The sequence below is a fragment of the Garra rufa genome, chromosome 11 (genome assembly GCF_049309525.1).
Source record: "Garra rufa chromosome 11, GarRuf1.0, whole genome shotgun sequence".
NCBI lineage: Eukaryota > Metazoa > Chordata > Actinopteri > Cypriniformes > Cyprinidae > Garra > Garra rufa.
In genome coordinates this window covers 46,050,387-46,066,356 of record NC_133371.1, presented here as the reverse complement: position 1 = coordinate 46,066,356, position 15,970 = coordinate 46,050,387, and the positions used below count along the sequence as shown (strand labels likewise).

At 34.4% G+C, this 15,970-nt stretch overlaps 1 protein-coding gene across 1 annotated transcript in view; it reads right to left on the bottom strand.

The window, feature by feature from the left end:
- LOC141345505 (xaa-Pro dipeptidase-like) overlaps positions 1 to 12,203 on the bottom strand; it is a 217,837-nt gene extending 205,634 nt beyond the window's left edge. Inside the window, exon 1 of the mRNA XM_073850366.1 lies at positions 12,133 to 12,203. Coding sequence (XP_073706467.1) covers positions 12,133 to 12,189 — 57 coding nt within the window. The 5' untranslated portion in view covers positions 12,190 to 12,203. The remainder of the gene's footprint in view (positions 1 to 12,132) is intronic.
- Positions 12,204 to 15,970: the final 3,767 nt, after the last annotated feature.

Genomic DNA, 15,970 nt, shown 5'->3' with positions numbered 1-15,970 from the left:
GTTTTCCTCTTGTAAGAGAAAGTAATCTATTCTAGAATATACAGAATGGGTGGCAGAGTAGTGACTATAGTCCTTCTCCATTGGGTGTAATTCCCTCCAGGCATCAATTAATCCCATTTCTGTACACAAGTGATTCATGAATTTTGTTATATGATTTTTGTTTCTTTTATGACTTGTTGTATCCATCTCATGGTTTAGCACTATATTTAGATCCCCTCCACATATACAAACCCCCTCCATTTCCTTAGCTACGATATCAAATAACGATTTGAAATATTGTTTATTGCTTTCCGGTGGGACATAAACATTCACAAGAGTTACTATGTTACCATTAATTGTTCCTTTAACAATAACATATCTCCCTTCTTTATCCTTTATTTCTTTCTGACATTCAAAATTGAGACTTTGTGGAATTAAAATAATAACCCCTCTCCTACGACGGTTTGAGCATGAACTATAAAAAATATTTTTAAAACCAAATTTTTTAAATTTTTCATGCTCCTCATTTGACATGTGTGTTTCTTGTAAGAAGAAGATATGTGTTTTTTCTTTTTTCAATTTGGCTATTACCCTAGACCTTTTGGCCGGATTTCCCAAACCATTAACATTCAAAGACATTATCTCAATGTCCCGCTCCTGCATATGTCTTTCTTTTCAACAATCCTCATAAAACGATAACCCCACTGGCTAACATTTGAACAAGTAAGAACAACTGAACAACATTTACGTAAATCAAAACCATTTGAATGATCGAACAGAATATCAACTGACCTCCATTTGGGAATGATCACCCACAACTTAGGGTTTTGAGTCTCTCTCTCCATTAGGGGGTAAAGCCTCAGCTGAACGGAGGGCCCCCTTCTAGATATGCGGTGCTGCCTACTATAGGTTTTTGCACCCATACCAGATAAGTTTTCTTAGATGTCCATGTCTCCCGTTTGTCAAGCTTATACACGAAAACCCCTTACTATATTATTTGAATTATTAAACAGTAATTTTCGGCTGACACTCACGTCCATTGTTCCCTCTTGACTTGGTGTATTAGTCCCTTGTTTAAGTCGCATATAGATGTTCTCTTACAAATTCACCGCGTTCTTTCGCCGAAAATCCTCTAGCCGCTTCCGTGCCCTTCTGCTTGCCTCTTCTCTCCGCTCTTTGGTGACCCGCTGCCAAGCCGAACTTTTCCTTGCCTCGAGTCGTTCCAAAAGCGTTGTGGTACCCTCTGCCTCTTCGGAATCAGCTACTTTATAACCTCTATCGCGTAGATCTTTCTCAACTTCTTTCGCGTCGTTGTACGTTTTTACTCCGTTATTCCAATGTACTCTCATTTTAGTGAATGGGGTCTGAAAGCGGATCCCCGCTTCTTTCAGGATTTTCTTGACTCTGGCGTATGACTTGCGATGCTGCACCACAGCTGAGGGGTAATCGTGATCGAAGAAAATCCTCCTCTCTCCGATTGTGATTATTCTCTTGCTCCAGGCTTTACTCAGGACCATTTCTTTCGTACTGTATTGTAAAAAGTTCACAACGATAGCCCTCGGTGGCTGATCTGCTTTAGGCTTTGGCGCCAGAGCTCTGTGCGCCCGCTGAATTTGACAGTCTGCGTCAATGCCAAGCTCCCTCCGCATTAGTTCTTCAACAAACTGAGTGACCGACCCCTTTTCTGCATCCTCTGGTACTCCGAAAATGCGCAGGTTATTTCTTCTGGACCGCGACTCGAGGTCAGTCAATTTGTCCATCATCTTTTTGTGCTCTTGTATAAATTCCTGTAGTAGGCCATCAGTCTCGGAGCTCCAGCACTCCATTTCTTCAACACGTGAAAGAGTGGTCTCGACCTTTGCATTTTGTTCTTTTATTTCTTGTGTTGTGAGTGCGATTTTCTGATTGATGTCCTCCTTAAATTCCTCTAATTCGTGTTTCATTTGAGTCTTGAGTTCGTCTTTAAACGTACCCAGCTCCACTTTCAGCTCGCTACGAAATTCTCGTATCTGCTTGCTGATACTGTTTAAACCCGCGCGTAAAGAGTCTGTTGTTTCCTGTTCGCCATCTTCTCGTTCTTGCATGCTGTCTGTCTCCGTTCGATTACAGTCTTTACCTTGCTTTTCGGGGTTTCTTTTAGCTTTAGACTTTGTTCCTCCGCTCATCTCTCAGCAGACGTAGATTACTAATAAGTATAAATCGAGTTTAGCGGAGTATTATAGCTGATTTAAGGGAGCTCGCAGTTTAACCTGCCATGTTGCTTCGTCGCCCAACCGGAAGTCTTCTCAGGGATATTTACAGCAAAAATCTATTTATAACATATTAAAAGACAAATTACTTTCACCCCAAATACCAATTAGTTATAATTCTACATTTAGCCACTATCCTAAGTTTTGCCTATTTGTCAGTAAGAATTTTTTACTCAATTAAAACACAATACAATTTTATATGCTCCCTTATATTATTAAACATTTTAATATGTAGTCAGAATAAGCAAGTTGTTTAAATTTGTACATAAATATTGTTACACTGAATGACAACGTAACATTATTTAAACCAAATATTGATATTTTATTCTCCAAAAATGTATTTGAAACCATTTTTGACGTTCTTAAAGTCTTTGACACATCTACATATAAAACCAAAGCAGTCAAATGTCAAAAGTTTAGTTTTTAAAGACAAAAATAAGTAACTTACAATCTGCTAAGGAGCAAAAAAAGAGAAGAATCAGGCCTAAAGGTATAAAATAATGTCATGCATGTAAAAAATAGTTTCAGTATTAAACAAATAGCTGTAATCTGGCTCAGATGAAAATAGGAATCATGTCTTTATTGCAGTTTCTTCACGTTACGAATGGCTGTAAAAGCAAAAATGCCACAAAATGCATCGTATTTAGTAAGAAAGTGTGACAAGCGGAGGCAAAAAGCGCTATTTTTGGAATCATCAGGCCAAAGTTAGAAAGAAACAAGTATGATTTGGAGGTGTAATGTTCATTTTGGGATGAAATATGACATTCAGCCAGAGCTCTGGAGACAGAAAGAAGAGACAAATCATCCAGAATGTGTTCTGTTAGTCACAACCTCTGGCTGAGATTTTTACCCAAACATCCACATTAAATCGAGCCGACAAGCGTTTTAGGCCATGCATGACACGAAGAAAGAGCAAATTCATTTTCCTGACAACCTCTGAAATGTTAATTACCAAGATATGTTAATGAAAACAAAACTGAACCATGCATAAAAAATAAACGTTGGAACCCTGTTATGATAATTCTATTAATTCTGTCTTCTATTAATGAATCTTTCTGTATTTTTGCGGAAGAAATATATTGAAAAACATTTTCCATTTTCATCAGCACAAGAATGGAGTTCAAATCCATTAACGAAACTAACCGTCATAAAAAAAATTGAATGAAGTCGAATTATGAGAATAAAAAATCTAAATTATGAGAATAAAGTCAAACTACAAGGTTAAATTCTTAAAGGTGCCATAGAATGGAAAATTGTGTTTACTTTGGCATAGTTGAATAATAACAGTTCAGTACATGGACATGACATAGGACATGGACGCATATTAAAAGCGGCTAGAGCTCCTAATATATATTTTTATCAATGTGCGAGCTATAGAGATGAGCAGCTCTGTGAAACAGCCAATCAGAGCAGAGCTCATTAATATTCATGAAGCTTCCAAAAAAGGCAATAACAAAGCATTTCATTCTAGGGACAAATCCTAGGGTTGTAAATGGACCTGTAAAACCATTTCTGGAGATTTTTTGCCCTTTCCTATGCCATATGCCATATTCCTATGTAGATATCGGAGAACAATTTAAAATATTCTCAAAAATGCATTCTATGGCACCTTAAATATTGCAAGAATGAAGTTGAATTACGAGAATAAAGTCAAAGTATTACCACAATAAAGTCGAAATCTTACAAGAATGAAGTCGAAATTACAAGAATAAAGTCGAAATTACCAGAATGAAGTAGAATTACAAGAATAAAGTCGAAATCTAACAAGAATGAAGTCAAAATTATGAGAATAAAGTCGAAATATTACAAGAATAAGGTTGAAATTATGAGAATAAAGTCGAAACCTTAAGAGAATAAAGTCAAAATTACGAGAATAAAGTCGAAATTATGAGAGTAAAGTCGAAATTATGAGGGTAAAGTCGAAATTACGAGAATGAAGTAGAATCACGAGAATAAAGTCAAAGTATTACGAGAATAAAGTCGAATTCTTACAAGAATGAAGTCGAAATTACAAGAATGAAGTCGAAAATACGAGAATAAAGTCGAAATTACGAGAATAAAGTCGAAACCTCATGAGAATAAAGTTGAAATTACGAGAATAAAGTCGAAATTACGAGAATAAAGTTGAAATGAGAATAAAGTTGAAATCTTACATGAAATAGAAATTACGAGAATAAAGTCGAAATTATGAGAATAAAGTCGAAATTACGAGAATAAAGTTGAAACCTTACGAGAATAAAGTCGAAACTATGAGAATAAAGTCGAAATCTTACAAGAATGAAGTCGAAATTACGAGAATAAAGTCGAAATCTTACAAAAATGAAGTTGAAATTACGAGAATAAAGTCGAAATTACGAGAATAAAGTTGAAACCTTACGAGAATAAAGTCGAAATTACAAGAATAAAGTCGAAAATACGAGAATAAAAGTCCAAACCTTACGAGAATAAAGTCAAAATTACGAGAATGAAGTCGAAATTATGAGAATGAAGTAGAATTACAAGAATAAAGTCAAAGTATTACGAGAATAAAGTCGAAATCTTACAAGAATAATGTCAAAATTACGAGAATGAAGTCGAAATTACGAGAATGAAGTCAAAATTATGAGAATAAAGTCGAAATTATTACAATAAAGATGAAATATTACGAGAATAAAGTCGAAACCTTAGAAGATTAAAGTCAAAATTACTTCTAGTTAAACACATAGTTAAAGTCATAGTTAACAAGATGTTAATGAAGACAAAACTGAACCATGCATAAAAAATAAACGTTGGAATGCTGTTATGATAATTCCTTTAATTCTGGCTTCTATTAATAAATCTTTCTGTATGTTTGAGGAAGAAAGATATTTGAAAACATTTTCCATTTTCATCAGCACAAGAATAGAGCCGTTCAAATCCATTAACGAAACTGACCGTCATAAAAAAATGGAAGTGATTCTGAAAAAGAACCCGATTTGGATTCTCAACCCTTGTCTGAACTCTTCCTGCTCAATAGCTTCCCATAACCGTACAGGGAACTCTCTCAAAATCCCTCGTTCCTCATTTCGGCATTCAAAAAACAATTTGTTCCCATTGTGGCCATGACTCATGTCCCTCTTAAACCGAATATCCAGCAATAACAGAAGACGAGAGGTTAGAGCCGCCAGACGTTTGTCTATATCAGCTCTGGATGAGACTGGCACTTATGAAGACCTATGTGCGTTAATATGTGCCGAGGCCTTTATTGCTGGAAACGAGAGATCAAAAGAGCCTCAAAACATGTCCTTCAGACCTTCAACTGAAGATCGACCCGGTCGGCCAAGGTCATTCTTCATTTGATGAGGTGCTGGGGCTATTTCCATTAGATAACGCGAGGATAAACGTTCTCTGTGCTTTTACAATGCTGTCTGAACATGAGGATGAATCTTGACCACAGCAGAAAGAAATCAAATGGAAATCTTTGCCTTTTCCTACAGTTTTAAAGGAATATTTTACACAGATTAAATTCTAAAGAAATTTCATGCAGCTTCTAGTGACTATCAAGCTCAAATACATAATTTAAGTATCAAAAGGATTTAAGACGAATTACGAAAATAAAGTTAAAATATTTAGAAAATAAAGTTGAAATTCTGAGAATAAATTCGAAATACTAAAGTTGAAATCTTGCAGGAATAAAGTCGACTTTTGAGAATCAAACAGAAATTACAAGAATAAAGTCAAAATACTACGAGAATAAAGTTGACATTTCATTTCGACTTTATTCTCGAAACATTTCGTCTTCATTCTTGTGGTATTTCAACTTTATTTCTCATAGTATTTTAACTTTATTCTCATAGTATTTTGACTTTATTCTCATAGCATTTCGACTTTGTTTCTCATAGTATTATTCTCATAATATTTCGACTTTATTTCTCATAGTATTTTAACTTTATTCTCATAATATTTCGACTTTATTTCTCATAGTATTTCAACTTTATTCTCATAATATTTCGACTTTATTTCTCATAGTATTTTAACTTTATTCTCATAATATTTTGACTTTATTCTCATAGCATTTCGACTTTGTTTCTCATAGTATTATTCTCATAATATTTCGACTTTATTTCTCATAGTATTTTAACTTTATTCTCATAATATTTCGACTTTATTCTCATAGCATTTCGACTTTATTCTCATAGCATTTCGACTTTGTTTCTCATAGTATTATTCTCATAATATTTCAACTTTATTTCTCATAGTATTTTAACTTTATTCTCATAATATTTAGACTTTATTCTCATAGCATTTCGACTTTTTCTCATAGTATTTCAACTTTATTCTCATAATATTTTGACATTATTCTCATAGCATTTCGACTTTGTTTCTCATAGTATTATTCTCATAATATTTCGACTTTATTTCTCATAGTATTTCAACTTTATTCTCATAATATTTCGACTTTATTTCTCATAGTATTTTAACTTTATTCTCATAATATTTTGACTTTATTCTCATAGCATTTCGACTTTGTTTCTCATAGTATTATTCTCATAATATTTCGACTTTATTTCTCATAGTATTTTAACTTTATTCTCATAATATTTCGACTTTATTCTCATAGCATTTCGACTTTATTCTCATAGCATTTCGACTTTGTTTCTCATAGTATTATTCTCATAATATTTCAACTTTATTCTCATAATATTTCGACTTTATTCTCATAGTATTTTGACTTTATTCTCATAATATTTTGACATTATTCTCATAGCATTTCGACTTTATTTCTCATAATATTTAGACTTTATTCTCATAGCATTTCGACTTTATTCTCATAGTATTTTGACTTTATTCTCATATTTCGACGTTATTTCTCATAGTATTTCAACTTTATTCTCATAATATTTTGACTTTATTCTCATAGTATTTTAACTTTATTCTTATAATATTTCCACTTTATTTCTCATAGTATTTTGACTTTATTCTCATAATATTTCGACTTTATTCTCATAATATTTCGACTTTATTCTCATAGTATTTTGACTTTATTCTTATAATATTTCAACTTTACTTCTCATACTATTTTGACTTTATTCTCATATTTCGACGTTATTTCTCATAGTATTTCAACTTTATTCTCATAATATTTCGACTTTATTCTCATAGTATTTTAACTTTATTCTTATAATATTTCCACTTTATTTCTCATAGTATTTTGACTTTATTCTCATAATATTTCGACTTTATTCTCATAATATTTCGACTTTATTCTCATAGTATTTTGACTTTATTCTTATAATATTTCAACTTTACTTCTCATAGTATTTTGACTTTATTCTTATAATATTTCAACTTTACTTCTCATAGTATTTTGACTTTATTCTCATAATATTTCCACTTTATTCTCATAGTATTTCCACTTTATTCTAGAAGCAATTCGATTTTATTCTCATCATGTTTTGACTTTATTCTCGTCGTATTTCCACTTTATTCTCATAATATTTCAACTTCATTATTTAACTATATAACTTATAAATCTTTAAAGACAGACCTACTGTGAGCTCTGAGGTTATTAACCAATGGTGTATGCTTTTGTTAAACGATCAGTTGTCATTATTTTGAGTTATGTTTTAAATAATTATGTTTACAGGGGTAATCAGATGCCCATTTCCCACAAGTTCATATGATTATTTAGGGTCTTAATGAAAACTCTATAATATACATTTGTTAAAAATTCACAATAGTAGTGTAAAAAAACACCTTGTCAAAATCAGCTCTGCAAAATATCAGCTCATTTTATTGCATGGGCCCTTTAAATGCAAATGAGCTCTGCTCACCCCGCCCCTCTCTGCTGTGGAATTACAAGCTGCAATGTTTACATTAGCCACATTAAGCCGCGTTTAGCTGTGTTTAGCTGGCAAAACTTACCAACAAGCACATTACTAAGAAAGGCCATTTGCAAAGATGCCTAAAAAACCCTTATACTCACTTCTGCTGTGGGTGAAGCTTCATTACGAATGATTTACACGAACATAGATGCATATGTAGATCGGGATCTGCTCTTTCCTTTTAAAAATGAAAGTAGCGTGTCCTCTGCCTCTTAAGCGGCTCAGATGTCGAGAGTAAATGACTACTGCTATGTTCATTATTATATCCAGCAACAGAACTCCTCAATCGCTCAATTAGAGTCTTCCTCTGCACCTGAGTCACACAATGGCGATTGTATTCGGACTGTTTCAGTTCGGTGAGGGCGGGGCTAAGGTAAGACGCTCATGTCAATCAACTGTGTTTTGTCACAATGAAAAGAAGCTGAGAATGACTTGATTAAAAGGGGATATTACTTTTAAAGATTAAAAAATACCACTGGGTGGATTTTTATCATTGTAGGGTGGTTGTGTACACAAACTGCCAACACACATTAATGTTTAAACAACATGGAAACATTTGTTTTGCCTCCGATGACCCCTTTAACAGCAGAATTTGTGGTTAAAATCTACATTTTCCATGATGCTCTACAAAAATTCCACAAATCTGAGAACTGCATCCAACAAATAGAACCAAAATAAAACTCTGTCCAGTGCACTCAGTCTCTCTACTCTCTCAAAACACTTTGAACATTTATGTCATAATTTTGCAATAAACTTAACTTGGCTGCTATATGGACAATCAACAACTTCCGTTTTATATTTTTTTCCATTGGTTTGTGAAAGACATTGATTATGTTATTAACAATGCTTCATAGGATTGTAGTTCTTTCCCTCAGTAAAGCCTTTAAGTTCACAGCCTGTGAGCTTCAAATTAAAGTTTGTGGTGTTGTGATTCTCCTCACAGCTGGTTGGTTTGGTTCATGGCTTCTAAGAGTTTAAAGAAGACTTTTTTAAAACCCCTATGAGAAAAATGAACATAAAAAATACTTCCAAAACTAGTGCCATTACAAAGTGGGTGGCACTAAAGCACTCCATAAATAGGGCATGAATTGATGTTTAACAACTCTTTTGATGTAACAACCACTGTTAAAGTCAGCAGCTATTATGATAAATACGATCTTAGCTTAATCGCACAGTATTAATTTATGTACAAACCACAGACTGGCCCATTAATATCCAACACTCTTAAAAAGGCTTTTCATCCATTAATGGATATCAGCAACCAATTCTACCAGAAACCAACACCATCAATCTGAATTATTAAATTATTTAGAGTCTCCCAGAGTTTTATTCACATCTGCTGCTCGCCTGCAGTGCATTGTTAAACATTTCAAACATCAACTTCCCTTAATAAATACTGTCTAGCAGCACATATACTGTATCAAGAGTCTGCATTCAAGGATATACAGTACGTGTAAGTGTTTAAGGATAAAGATCTTCACTTTAGCCATAATTTTATAAATTACTGCAATCCTGATCAATAGAAAATGCACACAATCAACTCAAGTGTCTGGGTAATGCATTACAAGTAATGCAAGCTATGTAATCAGATTAGATTTTTTCAAGCAACTGGTCAAATAAGGCATCACTTTTAAATTTACAAGAAAATATCTGACTTACTTTATCAAATAAGTAACGCCAGTTATTTTATTTTATTTCACTTTTGGTGTGAAAGGATTTTTTCATTTGCTAAAATTTAACTTTTTTATATTAAAAACAAACAAGCAAGCCTCCCCTAGATGAGGAAAAAAGTAACAATTCAAAAGTAAAGTAATGCATTACTTCCTATAAAAAGTAACACAATTTTAGTGAGAATGCAACATTGTAACACAAATACTTTTGAAGTGTAAATACTTTTAAATGTAACTTTCCCCAACACTGACAATCACACACAAACATACAGTTTAAAAATAATCTTTTAAAGTTATAAATAAAAATATAGCAGCGATCAAGCGGTTTAAGGCATTTAAGCACATTATGCAGCAAGTCTTTTTTTTTTTGCAAATACAGGCAATTTACCATTTAAGTATTATATTTTGTAACATTTATGACTGTTATAGTGCCAGCTGTGGTCCGATCTCCTTAAAACTTTGCATGCTTGTTTAGAATCACCTGTTGCATGTGCTCACCAGGTTTTGGGAAGTTTTGAGTCTTTGTTTAGGCTTTATAAGGCTTTATTTTGTGTAAATTCAGACAGGCCCCTTTTCTAAACGAACCCATTACAGCTTCCCAAACGGTGAATTCCAACTTTTTTTTTGATAATTATTGACCTAGAGAGTCCAGAGACTTATACTGCAGTGTTTTTTGTTTTGTTTAGTTTTTTTTCCAGATTGAGTCAAAAACCCAGTACTAGTTCACGAAAGTAGAATTGTGACATCTTCTCAATCATTTAACAAACAATTTGTTTGACATCAGTGGTTATAGAGGCAAAGTTTTCCAGAATGAGAAGTTCTGTCATATTGCGTTCATGTGTGAAAAACTGTGCAATGCACAATCTTTTATGTGCATTGCACAGTTTTTCACACAAACGCGATATGACAGAACTTCTCACCCCCCCAGTGGCTGATTTCTTTCAAATTTCTCATAGACCTTTGGGGCTGTGAGTCAAACAGGCCCACAGAGATTCGTTCCGTTTGGCCTCTGTTAACATTGTCTGTTAGGTGCTCAAACTTCATTGGCCATGTTGGGATACACAAATGTCCTTATAAGCACTTGTGGCACTTTGGACCAAGACTGTGCACAGCGATTTTCATGTTGATTGGGCAAATGGTTGCATACTGTAGGTATAGCCATTTTTAGTTTTTTCCTTCTTATAGCGCCACCAAGTGGCCAAGCTCTGTGATTTTTGTCCTGCAACCTCAGATTGAGCTCTTACATACATGTTCTTAGTTTAGCAGAGATATCGCATTCCATTCAGGAGTTATAGGCATTTTACTAAAAGTGGCCTTGCCCCTTTCGAACATCTTGGCATCCCTTTGTGCCTACGAGTCAAAAGTTAGACTTGTTTTGGATAATTATTGATATTCGCTCTCCAGATAATCTTTCTGCACTGGTTTGGTTCTGATCAGGTGAAAAACATAGGACTAGTTTGCAAAAGTAGGTTTCGCAAAAAATCCTAAATCCAAAAATCCGGTTTAGGATTTTTAATCGTTGTAGCGCCCCCGTCAGGCCGATTGGAGCGAGATTTGGTGAGGTTGTTGGTGGTGTGGGTACTACCATCCCTCCAAGTTTCAAGTCTCTACGAGTTACGGTTTGATCTGCACGATCAGTTTTACTTGGAAGTTGCTGATCTGTGACCATTCTAACAATTACAATAGGGTTCCAGTGCTATGCACTTAAACCCCTACCAAAGATTACTGGAATGCATTTTACAAGAAAATACAGCTTCAGTCTCTCTACGTCAAAATTTCATGTTTAATTTAATGTGTTACTTTGTTCCTTTGTAATTAATTGTGAAATATACTAGCAATTTATGAGTGAAAACAGTTTCTGAATCAGTATTTTCAGTGTAGCGCCTGGTCTAGATGCAGGTTTTTGTGCTGAAATATCACCTGTTTAGCATTCTGGTATTGTCTTGTGTCTGTGAAGGATAAATGCAATGCTGGCCTAGATACTAATCAAACAGGGTATACGATTTTGGTAGCTCTACATCAAGAGTTTACAGTAACAATGCAGACTAAAAACTGCTTTCTAAAAGAAGAACAGAGCCTAAATTTAAAGCCCAACAGTGTTTTAAAGAAAGATTCAATAGGCTTTTTGCTTGTAACATCCTCCCAATTGTCATTCTCACAAAAACTGAGCTGTCTGTGTCTCAGGAGAGCAGCGAAACATGCTGTGCGGCGTTTCCCAAAAGCATCGTAAGCCTAAGGAGATCGTAGGAGGCTTGTGATGCTTTTGGGAAATGCAGTTCTGGTCTTTCAGAGTAATTATAAGATTTAACTACTTTCAACTAAAGTCTTTAGGGCAATGTTTTTTAAATTAGAAAACTAAGGGAAAATAATATGCCTAAAAGCTGGTTTTACCTCTTTGTGGGCTTCACTGGAAATGCGGTTGGTGTAGCGCAGAACTTCCAGCTCCATGTCAGTCTTCAGCAAACGACTGCAGACAGAGAAACACCAAAAGAAGTAATGTTGATCATTAATGAAAACAATGTGCTTATGATGATATAACATTATATACAGTTGAGGTCAAAGTTTACATACACAGCCGAATCTGCTAAATGTTAATTATTTGACCAAAATAAGAGGGATCATACAAAATGCATGTTATTATTTATTTAGTATTGACCTGAATAAGATATATTTCACATAAAAGTTGTTTACATATAGTCCACAAGAGAAAATAAAAGTTGAATTTATAAAAACGACCCCTTGGTTCTTAATACTGTGTTGTTCCCTGAATGATCCACAGCTTTTTTTTCTTTAGTGATAGTTGTTCATGAGTCCCTTGTTTGTCCTGAACAGTTAAACTGTCTGCTGTTCTTCAGAAAAATTCTTCAGGTTTCACAAATTCTTTGGTTTTCCAGCATTTTTGTGCATTTGAACCCTTTCCAACAATGACTGTATGATTTTGAGATCCATCTTTTCACACTGAGGACAACTGAGGGACTCATATGCAACTATTACAGAAGGTTCAAACACTCACTGATGCTCCAGAAGGAAAAAACATGCATTAAGAGCCGGGGGTGAAAACTTTTGAACAAAATGGAGATGTGTACATTTTCTTATTTTGCCTAAAAATCTTTTTTTTTTTTTTTTCATTTAGCACTGCCCTTCAGAAGCTACAGAAGATACTTACATGTTTCCCAGAAGACAAAATAAGTTAAATTTAGCCTGATCTTTAAAGCTCTTAATGCATGGTTTTTCCTTCTAGAGCATCAGTGAGTGTTTGAACCTTCTGTAATAGTTGCATATGAGTCCCTCAGTTGTCCTCAGTGTGAAAAGATGGATCTTACAGTCATACAAAATCATACAGCCATTGTTGGAAAGGGTTCAAATACACAAAAATGCTGGAAATCCAATGAATTTGTGAGACCTGAAGGATTTTTCTGAAGAACAGCAGACAGTTTAACTGTTCAGGACAAACAAGGGACTCATGAACAACTACTGCCCAATATATTTGTTTGATTCTTCGATAAATAGAAAGTTAAAAAGAACAGCATTTATTTGAAATAGAAATCTTTTGTAACATCATACAAGTCTTTACTGTCACTTTTGACTTAATACTTACTGGCCAGAAAGTTTAACAAACAAACTTCTCTGTTAAACTTACAATCCTAAACTGAGCCCAACCCCAGCAGGACTGACGTCAGAGAAATTAGCACTTTGTCTCTCGTTAGTGTTTTTTTCTCCACCTCTACATCTATTCCTGGTTGAGCGTCTTCGTTTATGTCTTAATGATGTTGCCTGTATTACTGAAGCATCTTGACATCACCTCCTATGACTCAGTGTGAATGTGCCAACTTTCTAACAACACGTCTAAATATATCTCTCCACACACACACACACACACACACACACACACACACACACACACACACACACACACACACACACACACACACACACACTCCAGTAACCCATGGTTACGATCTTCCATGTGATTCTTATCAGCAGCTCCAGAGCAGAGCACTGAACGCTTAACACCCAGATCACGGGATCACTTACATCAGGAATCTGTACATATGTGGTTTGTTAAAGGAATAGTTCAACCAAAAATGCTGAAAATGTCCTCACTTTCAGGCTCTCATTGATGTGGATGAGTTTGTTTCTTCATCAGATTTAGAGAAATGCATCATTCCATCACTTGCTCACCAATGGATCCATTGGGGTGCCGTCAGAATGAGAGTCCAAACAACTGATAAAAACATCACAATAATCCACAAGTAATCCACACCACTCCAGTCCATCAGTTAACATCTTGAGAAGACAAAAGCTGAAACAAATCATCATTAAGACGTTTTAAACTAATATACAAGTCCACAATACGTAATAAAAGTCCATCTTCTGTTGTCTCTTACATCAAAATCCAGCCAAATATTTACACTGGAGGAAGCGTTATTATGGACTATGGACTTGTATTGTAGTTAAAACGCCTTAATGATGATTTGTTTCAGCTTTTGTCTTCTCAAGATGTTAACTGATGGACTGGAGTGGTGTGGATTACTTGTGGATTATTGTGATGTTTTTATCAGCTGTCCGAACTCTCATTCTGACGGCACCCATTCACTGCACAATGACAGTAATTAAAGGAATAGTTAACCCATCAATGAGAATGTGGTGAAAATGTGCTCACGCTCAGGCCAACCAAGATGTAGATGAGTTTGTTTGTTCATCAGATTTGTAGAAATGTGTCATTCCATCACTTGCTCACCAATGGATCCTCTAAAGTGAATGGGTGCCGTCAGAATTAGAGTTCAAACAGCTGATAAAAACATCACACAAGTAATCTACTTTACTCCAGTCATTCAGTTAACATCTTGAGAAGACAAAATCTGAAACAAATCCATCATTAAGACGTTTTTTTAACTAAAATACAAGTCTATAATAAATAATAATGCTTCCTCCAGTGACAAAGTCCATCTCCTGTTGTCTCTGACATCAAAGTCCAACCACATATTTGTTTAGAGCTGCTTTTGACTGTTTTGGCTTTTAAACAGCACTTGATCTGTGCAGTTTCTCTCCTAATTCAGACCACTTTTTCACTGGATTAAGCATTATTATGGACTCATATTTTAGATTTAAAACAGCTCTAAACAAATATGTGACCCTGGACCACAAAACCAGTCTTAAGTCGCTGGGGTATATTTGTAGCAATAGCCAAAAATACTTTGTATGGGTCAAAATTATTGATTTTTCTGTTATGTCAAAAATCATTAGGAAATTAAGTAAAGATCATGTTCCATGAAGATTTTTTGTAAAATTCCTACTGTAAACCTATCAAAAGGTAATTTTTGATTAGTAATATGCATTGTTAAGAACTTAATTTGGACAACTTTAAAGGTGATTTTCTCAGTATTTTGATTTTTTGCACCCTCAGATTCCAGATTTTCAAATAGATGTATCTCGACCAAATATTGTCCTATCCTAACAAACCATACATCAATAGAAAGCTTATTTATTGAGCTTTCATATGATGTATATATCTCAGTTTTGTAAAATTTAACCTTATGGTTAATATAGGTTAATACTAGGACAATATTTGACCGAGATACATCTATTTGAAAATCAGGAATCTGAGGGTGCAAAAAAATCAAAATACTGAGAAAATCACCTTTAAAGTTGTCCAAATTAGGTTCTTAACAATGCATATTACAAATCAAAAATTACATTTTGATATATTTACAGTAGGAATTTCACAAAAAATCTTCATGGAACATGATCTTTACTTAATTTCCTAATGATTTTTGGCATTAAAAAAAAAATCTAAAATTTTGACCCATTCAATGTATTTTTGGCTATTGCTACAAATATACCCCAGCGACTTAAGACTGGTTTTGTGGTCCAGGGTCACATATGTGAATGGATTTTGATGTGAGAGACAACAGAGACTTTTATTATGGATTATGGACTCATATTTTAGTTAAAATGTCTAAATGATGGATTTGTTTCTGCTTTTGTCTGCTCGAGATGTTAACTGATGGACTGGAGTGGTGTGGATTACTTGTGGATTACTGTGATGTTTTTAATCAGCCGTTTGGACTCTCATTCTGACGGCACCCATTTACTGCAGAGGATCCATTGGTGAACAAGACACTTTTCTCATAATCTTTCATTATTTTTTTCCCCAGCTGACGTTATCAATCTCTCTTCTCCTTTCACTTCTTTAATCTAGCATGTGCTGTAAATCCTGTTTATGATT